The sequence below is a fragment of the Oryzias latipes genome, chromosome 14 (assembly GCF_002234675.1).
Source record: "Oryzias latipes chromosome 14, ASM223467v1".
NCBI classification, from domain to species: Eukaryota; Metazoa; Chordata; class Actinopteri; order Beloniformes; family Adrianichthyidae; genus Oryzias; species Oryzias latipes.
This window is the reverse complement of record NC_019872.2, coordinates 1,542,821-1,560,550: the sequence shown is the minus strand read 5'-3', so window position 1 is coordinate 1,560,550 and position 17,730 is coordinate 1,542,821. Positions and strand designations below refer to the sequence as shown.

Sequence of the window (17,730 nt, the reverse complement as noted above, 5' to 3'; positions counted from 1 at the left end):
GAAATGTTTTCAAAAACACCGGTTTGCGATAAGAGCCCTGGAGTTTGGCCTGAATACAGCTGTCACCCCAAATATGAATCCAATCGGTGACCTGGCTTCCCTTCCACTGACTGGTCTCAGCAGCATTGTCCGCCATGGTTGTTGTTTATGTTGTAGTTCCCGCCTACTTCAACACAGAATGATGACGTTTGTAGCGTATCGATGACGTACGATTCAGATTCAGGTGGCCTGGCCGTTCAGACGGAGGTCGCATTTCAAAAGATTTTGGTTTAACGACTAAACTAGTCTGAATGAAAGAATGAATGATACTTTATTAATCCAACGATGGGGAAATTAGGTTCCAGTACAACTTGATCAAGATCACACATACAACAGAAATACACACATACAGTTTAAAGTTGACTGAGGTTGCAGCTGGAAGTCAGCGCACCTTGCTTAGTGGGTAGATGGTTTACAATATAGTGGGGGAGGGGGTCATTGGTGACAAAAAAGAGTTGTATCTCAACACCCTGTACAATGTGTAGATTCAAGAAAAAAAGCTACACCATTGAAAACACAAAAGCACATCTGCAGAGAACCCACAGTACATTGAGGCTCAATGGGTGGGGGGTCCCTGTGGATCAGTCTTAGTGTAGCTACGAGGCACAGGGGGGTAGTAGGAATGCCAAGGTCAAGAAGGGATTTGGAGTTGCAATGTCAACCTTTGCACACAGCTGCTTTATCCACTTTGGAGAAGGGAATATGCTTTGGTGGAGCCAAGGACAGCATCCTCAGCTCATGAGGTGAGTCCGATAAAATTAAATTCTTCAGGGCGCCAGCAGGTCGTTTGCTCTGAGTCCTTGACTGGTCTTGCAGTTTTGAGGCAGATTTGATCCCAAAAAAAGTGGGTAATTTAGGGGCAGAAACACGCTCCAAGTTGGCATCCATCTTCCGCACAAGTTCAAGGGTCACGAGCACCCTGCTTAAGTGGGCAAGACAAGCACAGTGCTTTTGATCCACTTGTGAAAGTTTTTCACCGTGAGTCTCTACTCTCCAAAGAATCTTCCCACAGAGATTGGACAAATCCCCTCTCTCTGTCTTCTGCTCCCAGACTGCCCGATAAATCAGAATTGCTCCGATCCCCATTAGGAGGAATCCAATTATCAGGAATCTGAATAGATACACATCTTTGCCATCTTCCACAGACAGCTGGGCCAGGCACACCAGCCTCCACTTGCCCCACGGATCGTTGCTGCATCCAGCCGCATGGGTTCCGTCTGGGCAGGAAAGGTCCACTTTCCCATTCCTTAGTGTGGAGAAAACTTTGTAGATCGAACTCAGAGACCAGCTGATCAGATCTGTATTCAGAGTACGAAAAGCAGCAGTTGCAGAAGGATGAAAAAAGTCACTACTAAAAGACAGAGAGTGCAGCAGGCTGTTGGTGTGTACTCAAAGTCACAATGACAGCTGCTTGTGGAAGGTGAAAAAAGACACAGGTCACAAGAAACATGGAATAAAAGAAGAGATTAATTCTCTACTTTTTATGCAGGTGTGTGAATGTGTATGAATGTCCTGGTGATGTTCTGAGGGGCTGTACAGGCAGCCACCCCTCTGTCATTCTGCCCCAGGGCAGCTGTGGCTACATCTGTAGTTACCATCACCAAATAGGCATGAATAATGGACACATTGGAAGAACTTTGAGCACCAAGAAAAAAGGCGCAAATAAATCGAATCCATTATTAATACTATTATTATAACTGCAGAACACACTAGAAGAAAAGAGATGTTGGTGGGTAATTCCAAGTCAAGATCACGACAATCAAAAATGCAAAACAAATATTTTTTTAAAAATGGCATTTTATTTTAGAAAACAAAACAAAATTACAGAAAATACAAAAAGCATTTTGGAAAACAAAAGTAATTTCCAGACAAAAAAAACAAAACACAAGAAGAAACTGGAAAAAGAGGGAACTATGGGACATCACTCATTGGATGTTGACATTTGTCCATCATTTCAGCCGAATGTTATTTGACATAAAGCAATACTGGATATCATCATCCAATCAGCAATGTCCCATAATACCTACCTTTTCTGGTTTCTCATTGTGCTTAAATTTTTTTTTACATTTCTTTTCTTCTCTTGATTTTACTTATGTCCTCCAAAATGGTTTTTTGTATTTGTTTTTTCCATTTTGGTTCCTGGAATTTTATTTTGCTCTCTAAAATGTAATGCTGTTCATTAATATTTGTTTGGTTTTTTTTTAAATTGTTGCAGTGATCTTTAAAATGTTTTTGCATCAAGTGATTAGTTGATGTGATTTGATCTTTAGGGCCACCGTACTTTTGTTACCTCAGTATGACCCAACTAGGGGAAAAGGGGATCTGAGGTAACAGGCAGATTACAAGAGCTTCATCTATCATAGCATCTTTATTGGTTTTATTCTAGTGGTAACTCAAAATGTTGGTTTATGCCTTAGTCATAATTTCCCTTAAGGCTTGATATGGGTTGTCTGTGGGCGTAAAATGGGCAGATCGGTGCGAAGCATGCAGACGGCCATGCTGTAGGCTGCTTGGTGAGCACGGACAACAAAAATGTTCATGCACATTTATTTTCATGGTGATGGTCATAGCAAACACTTCTACAACATGCGGGTGAGTAAAGGGGAAGAACATGAGACAGACGTGTCCTACAACGTTTTCATTTTTTTGACCCCCTCTTTGAAAATAAGAGTAAATGAGAGATGCCAACATGTCAATCTCTTCAAAACAGCATTCATGTGGTGAGGTGACAAGGTCCTACACAAAGATGTGGATGCTGGGTTCACTCCTGGCTTTGTCTGTATGTGATCCGGGCTGAAAGTTGAGCTTTTTGCACACTCTCACTTTAATTCGGATTTCCTTTTTGATCCATCAGTTATCAGTGTTATGATTATTTCGCGTTGATAAGATGACCACACGAAGTCTCACAAACTTTGTATGAACTGTAAAGTTCAATGCTGTCACTATTTTCAGAGTAGTCTACTCAGGGCACCCAAACAATGCGTCAGAGAGACAAATGGGGGATTTTGTTAACACTGGTTCATTAAGTCTGAATAGGGTATTAAAAAGAATTATTTTCAACTGTTTCATCTTTCGTTACCCTACAAAGTTTGCTATATGATGGCTTGCAATAGATCACTGGGTTGAGCACCCATTTGCCAGTGGGCTGGTCTGTGGGTAAAATCTATTTCGACATTGTTGTGCCCTGTAGCCCTTGTGCTATCCTAGGTACTTTAACATTGGGAGTTGGGTCATCTAGACCCACTAGACAGTGCTCTGAACCTTTTTTCTTCAATGATTTGTGATCTTCACTGGTGTCCATGGATTACATGAAATCTTTCCACCTTTATCCACCTTTGTCATGGTAGGGAGAACACGTCAATGGAAGGGGTGGGGTCATAGGATAGCTCAAGGGTTAAGACACCAAGCCCTAAATTGCTTCAAAAATTATATCACTTTATGTCACTTTGAAGTCACTAAATGATCAATTAATTTTGTCATGAACAGAACTGAAAATTAGAATACCATAACATTTTTTTTTAAATGTTGTTGGTTGACTAACTGGTATTTTATATTGAATCATTGTATACTGATTAAGAGATTGAAAGCATTAGCGTCTTGTAAGTTTGGGAATCACTGTGCATAGAGGATAAAAACCTCAAAATCTGTTTCGGGATTTTTTTTTTTACATTTACAGTTGGGAACTCTTTGTTTCTTAGACTAAACAGTGAAGAACCTCAGAACACCTGCAAAGTTTTCAGAACATTTTGATGATCTCAGTCCAGGTCAGTAGCTGCACAATCATTGGATAGACTGCTGACATGACAGATGTCCAGATGGTTTTGGTCATCTTTTTTCCAAAGTCCACAGTCAGTGCATCCATTGTAGAGCCTTTCCTGCTGCCCTCTACTGGCATGTTATACGGAGATACAAATGATATATTTCAGCTGGATCTGGCACCTTCTCACAGTGGCAGAGGTACCAAAAACTGATTTCTTCACAAAGGTGCTGTTCTGCTTACAGTTTTTCTCAGTCGCTTTAGTACAATTCTCAGATCAGAATTGAAGTTTGCGAATACGTGTGTGCATTTCTCAAACAATTTGTACAAAGAGCAAAACACTATGGATTTCATGCAAAAGCCTGTAACTTGCTCAAAATCTTTAGTTCATCTCTCAAAACGAAGTCTTTGTGTCATTGAACATGTCAGTGCCATCAGAATGTCAAGTCCTTGTGTCATTGTCTACAAACAAGACAGTCAAACGACTTAGTCATGTTGTCAATATAACTGTACTTTAGAGGGAGGTTCAGATGTAAACTATGGCTAAAGTTTGGATGACAATTATTGTAAAATGGAAGTTACACCTTTTTTGTTTGATTGCAAGAGACTGGACAAGATTTACATTTACACTTTTATTGTTCATATTGTAATTTGTTGACAGACCATGTCATACCAACATAGAAAAACCCACTTCAAACAGTAGCACAAAGGGAAAAAAAGATAGGACAATGTTCTCTCCAACAGTCCAGGCAGTGCAGTAGGAATTGGTGTGGTCTTCCTACACCTCTTGTCGTTCCTGTATGTTAGGCCACAAATTCTCATCCACATCACAGTGAATATCCTCTCTTGCAATGCAGCGAAATATGTTTGTCACATTATGACAACTTGGTCAACCATTTTGCAGTTAATGACTTATACGATGAACTAATGACTAGGTGTTTTGAGGAGTAAGACTATTGCACAGTGAACTATATAATACATTTTGAACAACATGACATAAACAATTGATAATGTAGCAAAGAGCAGAGAATTGTTCATAATCATTTGCATGGATGTACCAAAGCAATTGCAACTTGTTCAAAGAAGTGAGAAACTGCTTATATGATGTGCACAAGTGACAACATGATGAAGACTGTACTAGCTACTGTTGAGCGATGGCAGGGTGTATCCTGGACAGGATGTCAGTCAGACTGTCACAGGGCCTTAGTAGAAAATATTATATATAATGCCTTAGTCACAACTGCCCTTACAGGGATACAGTTGAAAAATACGCAAATTTGTACGAGACACACAAGTGGCCCCCAGTGCTGAAGAATGCAGTAAAATAGAGTTAAAAAGAAAACATATTTTTTATAAACACACATCCACACAAAATCTTTGTGTAGTCTAGATTCCCTTCATCTACACAAACATGACCCAGGAACGGAGAAACAACCATTATTTTAACATTTAGTCACATCAGGTCTATTCTTTGTATTACGTATGTATTACCACAGGTTAAAACATTTAGCTTATAAACATATAAGGATGGCCTATGGGAAATGTCCCTTCCCACAAATACATAGTCTTTACAGAAAAGAGTGAGGTATTTTGAATACATCCACGTAAAGAATTTGATTATAAGTATTCTCTATGTTGCACACAAGGATGTGTTGTGGTGAAAGTTGTTCTCATCAGTTGAGCCATTCCCTGGTTGAGTGTTGAGCTGCAGGCACAGCCGTGCTCGGGCTTTGGTGAAGTGTTTTATGTTTGTGTCCATCCTCCATGAAGCAGATATATCCTTGCATGTACCTGTTAGTAGAGCAATTACATCAGCCTGACGTTATCCACCTATTAACTAAAAAAAAAAGAAAAACAAATTCTGCCTCTGACAGAAAAGCACCAGGTGAAAGCCACAGAAAATTTACAGCGGCCTTGATGAGCTCCTCCTAGTTAACTTACATAGATTGCTGCGGCATACGTGGCCTTACAGTGAAGCATAAAGCATTTGCCCAAAGTCCAAATCAGTTCATCTGCTGGAGGTTTGCATTTTCACATTTGTTTGGACTACAGAACAAATCTCACAGAGATGTGAAGCCGAGAACTGTGCAAAGCAGCTCACAGCAGCAGCTAGTTTTTTTTCTAAGGAACAAAAGTATTACAGAAGGGGGACAAACTTGGGGTTTAGGGCCCCCTGACTTTGCACTAATGTACCCAAAGAAGTGCTTTTCAATGTATTCCCCTTTAAAGTCGGGTTCCATGTGCAAACTGCCATGCATGCCATTGCTAAATATTGCTCTTCCGTTTCCAAAACTAAACAGTTATGTGGAGAAATTATTGTTACATTTGTTGTTTTGATGCTTCGCTTTTCTTTGGCTTATTTTTCATGATGTGACTTTTCCTGAGTAGTCATTTCCCCTCCCGCCATCTCTCCCCCTGTCAGCATGGTGAAGCCCATTGTAGACAGTATCCATGTCTATGAACACATTGATGATGCTCTGTCGCTCAGCTGTGACTCTCCCCCTCTACTAACCACATGCGGTCTCTCTCTGCAGCCTCGGTGGGACGGTGGCCTCTTGACATTGTTTCTGTGCTTTGAAATATGTGTGTGCTTGTATGAAAGGTGGGTGTGTGTAAACGTGGTTGCATGTGGCAGAACTCTGTGATCTGCCAAGTTACATGTTTCCCCAAAAACAGGAGAGGATTCATGAGAAGCTGGAAACCAAAAAAAAAACATTTGCATCTGTTATTTTCAGAGTGTTAACAGATAAAATAATTAGCTAAATTCACAACATAAAAAATACTGTTGTAGATTTTCTCTCTGAAATAAACAGTGCAAGTATTTTGCTAACTTTATTGTTTGTACTCCTAAGGATTTGACTGATCTAATGTGCTTTGTCAGGTAAATCGATTGTTCTTGAGTTGTGAAACATTTGCTTTTCTCTGGATGTAGACCTTTCGGATCAATTTGAGCAAGATATTTTGAACACAAATTTGAATGTTATTATTTTAAGAAAAAAAACAACAGATGAAAGTAAATTAAACATAGCAGAGTTGATGAATGGAAGACGACTGTGACAGTAAAGAATTCCTAAAGAAAGAGTTTTTGTCTGTGACTCACATTGATCCTTTGGAAATGTGCTGCACTTCTTGCTTAGCACGACCAGTGCTGTTTGGGATTGTGTGTGTCATGTGTGCTCCGTAACACACAAACACAATGAGTGCACTGACCACTTCCGGCCTGGAGTTACCTGTTTTCTCCCCTTTCTTTCTCTCTTTCTCCTCTCCTCTCTCTACTCTATCCAGAAAACGTCGAGGTGCGCAGAGTGTCCTTTTTGGGTCTGAGAGGATTGATGCACTTAGATACCAACGGATTAAAAAGGCCAAGAAGATGATGATCAACCACAATAACTCCAAAACTAGAAAGAAAGCAGGTATTCATTATGTACCTTTCCCCTTCACTTGTCTCAAAATGTGTCTCGGGTCAGTTAAAGTCTGTGTTAGTAAGAGAGACAGGTTAAAGGTCAACCTGGTGAAACAGAAGTCTCAGCGGGCACAAATGTTCTACAACTTGGCTGGATCGCAATTTTCTGTTCAGAGTCAAACTCTAGGTCCCAATGGCAGTGTTTTACTGGCCATGTTTCCTGATCCAAACGAAGCACCCTGGATGAACCAGTGTTTCAGGCGGGACCACACGGTTTGGGGAATCCCTGTGGTCCTATTAAACTTTGGCTCGCATTGTGCCCATCCACCTTTCACAAATTGGAACAAGATGGGTTTGGATCAGTTGCTGAAGGGCCTTTGGTTGATGATTTGACAATGCGTGTACTTTTTATCTTAAACATTAAATATAACTACTTTAAAACGGTGTTGGTACCTCTCTAATTGTATGGTTATCTCTGTTGAGAAACTGAAACAATGGGGAATTGACTTGATTGTGTAACAAGCTGCCTGGTGGTTACCTTGGGAACTGACCTCACTGTTAGTTTTCAAATCAGTGTTAGGAAAGAAATGAAAAGTAACGTCATCAATCAGATTTAAAAACAAATGAATCCTACAGAGTAGCTTATTTACCATTTGATTGGCAACAGTTAAAGTGTTTTACATGTGAATAGCTACCGCTAATTATTCTGAAGCCATGGTGTCACATTCTCTGGGATCACCAGCACCCTCTGCCTTGAGGCATGTGTACTGCAGGCCTCATCTAGTGTATTTCTAATGCGCATTTTTAGTGGATTAAAATACTAAATGAGTCACAAAGTGTAACCAATTTAATCAAGCAGTTGGCTAGAAAAAACAAATTAAGTAATTAAAATAAAGCATCTTGTATGATGATAAAAAGACGCTTGCATCAGCTGCAGCTCAGTCAGTATGTGCGGTGCAGTGTAGGCGGCAGTGTAGGCACAGGCAGCTGGTGTGTCACCTGCCACTTTCTCATGTATTGAACTGGAAACTCATTAATTCACTACATTTTAACCAAAGAAATGTTTAAAACCGAAACAGAAGAAATTAATCATAAAATAGACTTGTCTAAAAATGTATATTGGATTTTTATGTTTAATCAAAAAAGTATATTGATCTTATTTAATGTATGTATTTTTTAGGGTATATTTCATAAATACCCTGACTGCACGTCACTGGTACAGCCATACCCTGGCCCAGCAGAAATTCTCAGATAGGACTGCATGATTACTTCAGCCTACATGTGGAGCCCCAGTCCGCTCTGAATGTGCTAGCATGCAGCTTCTGCAGATCCAGGGTCTCATAGCTGAGCAGCTCCATTTTGGCTTTTTTCACTGTGGCATCTCGTGCCAACACTACTTCCTGTTTCCAATGAAGATCATATCTAAATTCACATTTGTAACAGTCTCACTTCCAGTGGATTGCTAAGACTGACTACAATTATTTCTATATGAAATATTGTAGCTTTGAATTCTTGTTGTTCTGAAACCTTATTTGGTGGAACTGAAGGTTTAATGTTTCATCATGATACTCAAACCCAACACACAACCATTAACCAAGATCACAACTTCTGTATTTCCCAATGCTGTATTTATCCAGTCTCTCCATGCTACACGTACTGCATATACTTTGGGGCTAAAAAGTATTTAGTCACTCACCACTTGTACAAGTTCTCCCAATTAAAAACATAAGGGGGGGGGGGGGGGTAAATTTTATCATAGATATACCTCAATAATAATCCAGAAAATTGCATTGTTTGATTTTTAGTATATTTATTTGCATATTATGGTGAATAATTAGTATTTAGCCAATAAATACTTTAGCCATCTCAATACCTAAACCCTTTGTTGACAATGACAGAGGTCAAACATTTTTAGTCTTCTCAACGTTTTACACACTTGTTATTTTGGCCCATTCATCTATCCAGATCTCCTCTAGAGCAGTGAAGTTTTGTGGATGTTTCTGGGCAACGCAGAATTTCAACTCCCTCCGAAGATTTTCTATGATTGGAGCCCCAGGTGGAAGAAGGATATCAGTGCTCCCACAGTTGATTTATAGAAGTCTTTGTTCAGTTTTGACATGAGGGTGATGGGGGGGGGGGGGGGGGAACTGAGTCAGTGGAGGGAGGAGTTTGGTGAGGAAGGTGTGCTAATTTTATGTGATTGTGCTGTGTTTCTGTTTTTAAACAATTTTCCTTTTTTAGGAGTATTTTATTTGCATTCATGCATAGCGCTTTGTGCTTCAACCTGAACACAAATAAATAAGTTTGAGGTTTACCAAGTAATTTACCTGTTACAGTATTTCAATGGGATTTCCTGGACTCTTTCCTCCAATCTGTTTCTCACATTTGAAGTGAATCTATGATGATAATTACAGACCTCTCTCATCTTTTAAAGTGGAAAAACTGGCACAAATGATGGTTGACTGTGTGCTATTTTGCCTTACTGTATTTCAGTTTGAACTTTTTAAAGCAAAAGCTTTTACTGAAAGAACTCTCTGGATTCTATTACAATAATTACTAAATGTAGACAACAGTTTATGAAATACCTCATCTATAAATATTCACAGTTATCTAATGCACATGCCCAGCAGGGGCAGAGTATGACAGACATTTCTGCTTTTCTGGGGAACGGCCCCCCACCTGCCATCACCAAGTCGAAAACAAACTTAAAAGTAGCTGTTTCTCAAATGACCACAGAAGGCCGGTTTCAAACAAGGGACATTTCTAAATGATTCACTTTGAGATGAGGAATCCTCTTTTCAGTCTTTCGAGACAAAGACAATAATATGGCCTAATTGTGTGCATGCATTTTAAGTGCATTGTTTTTTCACCTTATTTTGTGGCTCTGAGCTTCCATCTGTCCCACTCCAGGTGTCTCCACCTCTCAGACCCAGCAGTCCTACACCTCTCAGGTACTCCAGCCCGAAGGAGATCTCTACCTCCGCAAGAAGAAGAAGCGGCCAATTCTTCAAGATCCATACACTCGTTTTTCTGCTCTTCTGTACCGCCGGCCCACTCGAGAAGACCAGAAGGCTATTTTAGCTAGCATGGATAACATAGACTTGGACCACGCCACACTCCTCTGAAAGCACCTGTAAGATGAAGCCGTGTTTGTGACACTCACCCCCACCACCACATCTCCATCCTTGTGTCACATAAGTACTGCTGTGGCCACATCCCAGCTGGAGGAAAATACATCTACAAACATTAGGACATTTAGAGTTCAGACTTCACTTGCAATCACCTGAACTTCCATGAATTAGCAGTGGGCTGTAGCCACAGGATCCCCACAAACAGACTCTGCTTGGAACAGCTAATGGCTGGATTAGTACATTGGCATGATGTCCCAGATTGGACAGCTGTTTGAAGTGTCTCTAAAATAGTTCATACGACCAAACAATGTCAGTATCTACAAACGCGGACACTAAAAGAAACAATCATTGTGGAAATTCAAAAGTGAGTGGTTTACACTTAATTTAGCCTTTCAACAAGTCAAAGTCATAACTTTCTTAATTTAAAGGTTCTTACTCCAGTGCAAAAACAGTAGGCCTCATTTTCAGGTAGAATTTGTTCACACGTTTTGCTTGTTGCCTTCAACCAGTCTCTAAATCCCCCCAACTCCTGTCTTACAAGCCCCTCTCCAAAAGAACCTACCACTGGATGCTTTGAGCCACTTAGCTTCTCCTTTGCTGGAAAATGTTGCCCTCAAATGTGTGTGTTTCCACAGCCAGGATCCCACAAGCAGCGACCTTTTCTGCTGCTGTCATCATCACATTCTTCTTTTTTGACACATGAAGATTTCTGGTGCAAACTAAAGTGATCCTTAACTCAAATGCTCATTTTAAAAGTCTTTGTTGATAAATGGCATGCTCTCAAACATCAGTTTGTGGTTTCTAAGGTTTTAGCTTTACCTGCTCATCCTGTGGAAGAGTGGCAGTTTGTACTTTGTTTTTTGTTTTTTAACCCCTTTATGGAAAACGTTTTTTTTAGTGGAAACAAAGGACAAGGGAGGAAATAGATGCTTCAAGTGGAAAAAAGAAAGCTCTAGATTTTTTGTTGTGCAGGAGGTTGTATTTGGTGCCATTGTTTGTTTACATTCTGGACATAAATCCCACAAGTTTTCTGAAATTTTCCTCATTGATATTTGAAGGAATGACATTTTTTTTCTTCTTCTTCTTTTTTTTTTTTTGCGTGCGGGTTCCTGTGTTGTTTTATAGCTCCAACCTGTTTTTGTCATTAAAATGAGAGGACAGGACACAGCAACTGAGCCGCTAAACGTTACCACAGGTGATGGGTATCCACGTGAAAAATCAGCTGTTTGGTTTAGACGTTCAGTTTAGGAAGAAAAGGGTTCTGTTTTCCTGAAAAACCAGAATGTAAAGCTGATTTCTATATTTTATTTTGAAACGTGGGAAGTTGTGTAAGGCAAAGGAGCACATTGGTTTTATTTTAAAGCTTTTTGCTTTACCTTTGAAGGCTTTTCATGCTTGTGTTATTTTTTTTAATCAATTAAATTTAGCAAATACGATTGTAATATCAATTACTTTTTAAACTGCTGCCTCAGATCAGCTTTCTAAAAGTGTCAGCTCTCTAAGTGAAAGATTCATTTAAATATTTGTGCAATACATTCAAAGAAAAGGAGCACTTTTAAGGGTCAGTCTGCAGTATAATACTTTAAACTGGAAACTGATCATATAGATTTTATCTCATTTGTATCTAAAATGTTGAAAACATGTTAGAAGGTGAGTTATTGTTTAGTTAATAGGAAAAATTGGGTTGATGAAACAAGTCTCTTTGTAATGATAGCAACAGGTCTGGAGTTCCACCAAAGCGTGGGTATACGAGAACAAGACTGACTGGATAAAGCAGAAAATGATGGGAACCTGTCAGTGCTTTTGTCTCATCACATGGCTGGATGTCACTTTCATTTTCAAAACCTGCTTTCTTTGCTTCACATTTAATGACATTGAGGGAGAAATAAAAGCATGTTTCTGGTTGGGTCCTCCTTGGCTTTGGAGCAGTGATGCTCTGCTGCACAGGCTTGGCTCTGAAACCAGCCTGAACTCCTTGTTTCTTGGATGTTGGGGCAGCCGTGATGCAGTGGTAGGGCACTGGTCCTCTTATTGGAAAATCCCAAGTTTGGTTCCCCATGTGTCAAAGTGTCCTTGGACAAGACACTAAGCCCCACCTTCCCTCTGGTGGAAGGTTGGCGCCAGTCTTCGGCAGCAGAGCCGCCATCAGTGTGTGAATGGGTCTGTGACTGAAAAGCGCTTTGGGGCTTTAAGGAAGGTAGAAAAGCGCTATACAGGTAAACGTCATATACCGTGTTAAGTGGCTCGTGTGTGAGTACACATGTTTACTTGGTCATGTGTCACCTTCTGCCAACTCTCCTTGTGGGTACAATGGTTAAAAACTTTTAAGTGTGTTTGTTGTTTAAACTAAAGACAACTAAGACATAAAATGTCTTTCCCAATTGCAACATTATATCCTCTGTTTAACTTTTTTGGGACACCTGTATGATTGTTTTGGTCTTCTGGTTCTTGGGTGTCCAACCCCAGTCCTTGGGGACCAATCGGTTGTTTTCCAGTAAATGCCTGTGGCACCGACTGCTGTCCGGCATCAAAGAAACATTTTTTAAAACGTGTTCAAAGAAAAGAAGTTCAATGTAGAAGTGACTTCCCTCTGCGCTCCATTCTGATGTGACCCTTTCACTGAAAGAGTCTTTGAATAGTAAATGTAAGTCTACTGCTCCAGCACAGAACAGCAAAGAGAACAGCACTGGTGAGCACAGATCCAAAACCATCCCAGTATGATCCGGCAGATCTTAAAGCACCTGAACCTGTGGGACGTCATGCAAGGGAGTTCAGTGTTTTCACTAACGTCTAGTTTAGTGTCTGTTGCTACTTCTAGTTCTTTGTAGTCCTGTCTGATCCCAACACTGTGCATCTGAATGAAAAGCAGTGCCACTGGTGCCCTGGTCTTTGTGAGAACTTCTTTGTGTTTGCCACACAGAGCTGCAGATGATTCTGCTCCCGCCCTGCACCAGAGCGCTGCTCCACTGCCTGTGCCGCTCAGGTTGGGACAGAAGCAGGGCAGTGTCCCTCAAGCACTTCACTTTCACACAGATCTTAAAATCACATTATGACACACACTTTTGGATCAAAAAGCCCTCCACTTCTTGCACGCTTTTAAATGAGGGATGTGTGTGGTTCTTGGCAGAAAACACTTGTTTCTGATTTTCCAGAATCTGCTCCAACAATTTCTCTGACTTCCTTAAAGTTTACCTGTAGTTTCTGTTGGTTACAAGGTACAGGTCCCTAAAAAGTGACCTTCGACCTTCACCTATAATTGTTGTGCATGTTTGCCCCTTGCTTAAAGAGGGGCTATTTTGAATGAAAAAACAGGAATATTGTTAGAAAATATTCGTTTGCTAAAGAAGTAACTTAAGACAAAGGACAGCATCTAGATTGAAGGAGGGAGAAAAGGGAATCAGTGCTATACTGTATGTAGACTCCTTTCATGCCAAAGCCTCAGAGGACGACAGCCGTCTCCATGTCTCTTTGTATTTCAAAGTAAAAGCTTGGAGACCAGCAGATGAACTGTAAAAGCTCACAGTTTCCAAACTGTCTGCCTCCACCTCACGATAGAAGGATGATTATCTGAAACAAAACAGACACATTTTCATTGTTCATTTGTAACTAATTATTCAAGGGGGGCACATAACATACTGATTTAAATCGAGTAATTTGGTCACCACATGAAGAAAATATTTTATTTGAGTGTAATTATGAGAGGACAGTACTTCTCTTATTATGGAAGGATCTTATTTGTGCAGCAGACGGTTTATCATGGTTAGGCTAACAGTTTCAGGACCTCCATACCTCCAACCAACCCCCACCCTGTAAAGAAAGCTTATCTTAGTAATTCATAAGTGCTCCAGTTGTTATCCATATACCTCATAGAGTCGTCTGTCAGGACGGAGGAGAAACAAACGTCAAACGTTTGCTCTGCGTGGCGTCATTAAACATCCCTCCACTCCTGTGGTGCATTGGGAAATAACCTTTTCAGTCAATGCTTGCTGGTGGAGGAACTTGATTTAATTTTGAGGTGCAATGTGAAAGGCTTTAGTATGAGCTTCTGACCAGGTGTAGAAAAGTGCTGGTGCTAACAGAGGCAGCACAGCTCAAATACTTTTCAAATCAAACACAAAATTTAGCAGAAAAAGAGAATTTTAAGCCCAGAATACGAGCAACAGTTTGGTTTTTGTTGTGTCCTTAATATGTGAATTTACACCTGAAATCGGGGATGAAGTTCACATTCAGTGGCGTTATATTATCAGTGCCATGACTGTTTGACTTTCTCCAACCTTTGAAGTGGCATTTATGTTATATGTATGGTTTTATCATGAAAAAAACAACCTTAAAGTTATTAATGCCAGTTCCTAACATGTTAAAAAAAATGATCCCAATAATCCAAATTGTCTGTAAAAACCGCAGCATTTCTCTGAAGACCTGAATGTTCACAAAGTGAGGACTCTGCATGATGCAGAAAGCTTGTGAGGCTCACATCCAAAACATAAACTACAGAGGCAGAAAATCGTAACAATAAAAAATTAAGTTATTTCAAACTGTATATATTATAACAACACATGCAATATATGTATAGATTTTATATATATATATATATATATATATATATATATATATATATATATATATATATATATATATATATATATATATATAATGATATAATGTGTAAATGTAGATGGAATAGTAATAATACTATTGTTAGTCATGGAGCAATTAAAAAGATGGATGGTTATATTAGTATTATTAGTATCTATATTTGGGGAGAGTACGTGTTTTCAAGTATGTCTATATTTCCATTATTTTTCTATCCCTTTCTTTCTAGCGATGAAGAATTGTACACAAAGTAGAGAATTAGAAGTGATTCTACGCTGTTGAGTTACGTGCAGAACAGAAACATAAAGACGGTACAGCGGTACCTTTTTGTTTAAACGTCTGTAGACATACTCAGAGGAAGACTCAGTAAATAGTTTTTAGTGTGAATAGAAAATGTACTCACAGAATATTTGTGGGACAATATCTTAAAACAATTCTTGTTTACTTTTTGATTAAAGGATTTATTTATTTATTTATGTACATAAATAAATGATTTAGCATGAATAGGGAATCCTACTTTTGGCCTGGCGGTGCTTTGTTCAGGCAGAGCGCTGACTCCAGAAACGGGAAACGGCGTGCGCTCTTGCTCAGGCTGCCTGAGCGGGCTCATGCTCATGCTGGTGAAATGCTTGGTTGTGGCAGTGAGGAGACGGCTCCACCAGATAAACAAAGCTCTCCTGCCTTTTCTCAGACCTGGAGGCTAAGCGTTGCAAAAGCTGCTAGAAGTTCCACCATGCACTCAGTTCAGTGCTGCACATTGCCAAAAAACGAAGGAGAACAAAAACAAAACCTACTTTCTGTCAACTGGTGCTACTGAAGACTCATCTGTGGTGCTTTTCATGGATTTTGCTCTCTTGCTTTAGACAAAATGTAGCTAAACAAAACTGTACTGTACTGTAGGTTGCAGCTGCCACTTAATAACACAACTCAAAGGTTTGTCTTTGTCTGCTGTTATTTCAGGGAGTTCACAGATCCAACAAGCTACATTAAAAAGCAAAGACATTGGTTTGGGTGAAGAAATGTCATTTCTTGTTTACTTTACGCCGTGCTTCAAAGCCATTTTGGTGGCATCTTGTCCCATTTGTGAGCATGATCCCCAATGTTCTGCTAAGTCAAATGAATTCCTGAAGGAGCTCCCAGTCCTGCAGCTGCCACTCAGCCACCAGCAGAAGTGATGATTCTTGACAATGACTCTTCTGCAACCAGCCTGGTTCAAAAGCTTCCTCTATGAATTCTTCTCTAGCGCTTCTATTGTTGAAGAGGCGAGTCTTGCTCCTATGCCACACACTCACTTACTGCTTCTTCATCAGAAGCCGATGAGCTGACGGTCTGTTGTTCAACAGACTGAATTAGCTGTTTTGTCCTCCAATATGGTGAAAACAGAGCAGACATTTGTAAATCAAGAATAGACAACTGTGTACCTCAAAACATCTACTAATGAAAATCTAAAGTCTGCATTCATCCATTTTTAAATGTTTCCATGTCTGAGGAGCTCATGACGCTTTTGTATTTGTTTGCACAAACACTAAGAAGAATGTATGGCTGTTGTTATTCTTGCTCACCCTCCATTACTCCCTAAAAGATTTCAGCTTTTACAGCTACTATCCAGAACTATTGGAATTTTTGTATTTCAACTGTCTTGGTATGCTTGTTGTAGTTGTATACTCAGAATGGTGTATATTACATCAGTTTTGTTTATTAAAAATGTTTAAATTTTCAACATGGCTGTTTGTGTCATTCATTAATGTTAACTAGAATCTGGGCTTTCCTGTAATGAGGTAACTCCTCTCACACTTGGTTTGATGGGTTGACTTGGCCCTTTGTCACAGAGTACAGACACACGTGATGCTGCTCCTTCAATCCCCCAAGACCAGAAATTCAACATTTGTAAAATTTTTTAACATCATTTATTCAAGTCAGGCTAACGGTTCCATGTTTCAAAGGAGTCACTTAGTTACAGTGCCTAGGATGGCACAAGGGTCAAAACACAAAGGAGAAAACCCACTGAGGATGAATCTGAAACCTAAATCAACCCTAAACTCCAACCTCACCCTCTCTTAGGCTAACGCCATGGGTCAAAAAAGAAGAAGAGACAAAGGAAACAGGAAAAGATTACGAGCACATCTTTCCTGGAGCAGGATAAACAACGTGAAAAGGATCTGCTGTGTTTGTACTACAACTGATCTTGAGCTGCTGCAGAGTTCACAGGATTCAAAACAACATGAAAGCATTTCTCATTTTGGTCGGTACAACTTTGATGCATCAGGGTTTTGCTAAATGCAGCAAGAAGGACTGTTAAAGACTCTACCTAAAGACAAGATGAGCTAAAGTTTGATGTTTGATGCCTTCTTTATTAGTTGCTTAGAACTGCAGAGCAGATTCATCACAGTGGCCTGTTTCCAGCCCTGAATACATTTCTGCCTGTCTGAACATTAGTCCAGTGTTTTTCATCCAGTGGGAGATGGTCAGGTGTGCCGTGGAAAATTATCAATTTTCACTGATCTAAAAACATTTCCCATCTCCAGGATATCAGCTCTTTATTCATCCAATCAGAAGTGGTTAAAGTCTTCACTTCCTTGTTCTGATTCTGCTCATAAAGTCTCTCAGTTCTAACAAAAATACCAGCTAAAGCTCGTCTTTAGCGGTGTAGCTTTCCACAGAATCCGGTGTCAGACCGTGGAACAAGTGAACAAAACCATGAAGCTCAGAGAAGAGAGTCTGTCTACCATCACTACATCTCCCATGATGCATTGGGTTAAAGTGACAGTGTTTCAGCATACAATGAGTCTTCCCTGTTAGACGTCTTA

At 39.9% G+C, this 17,730-nt stretch overlaps 1 protein-coding gene across 3 annotated transcripts in view; it reads left to right on the top strand.

Annotated features, from left to right (window-relative positions):
* Window positions 1–12,233, top strand: part of LOC101174449 (protein turtle homolog B-like) — a 132,231-nt gene extending 119,998 nt beyond the window's left edge. For 2 of the 3 annotated variants that reach the window (XM_023962303.1, XM_023962302.1), the window contains exons 19-20: window positions 7,082–7,209; window positions 10,110–12,233. In XM_023962303.1, the coding sequence (XP_023818071.1) occupies window positions 7,082–7,209; window positions 10,110–10,324 (343 nt within the window). In that variant the 3' untranslated portion in view covers window positions 10,325–12,233. Of the gene's footprint in view, window positions 1–7,081; window positions 7,210–10,109 lie in introns of those variants that run through there. The other variant, XM_023962305.1, reaches the window with a different exon arrangement.
* Window positions 12,234–17,730: the final 5,497 nt, after the last annotated feature.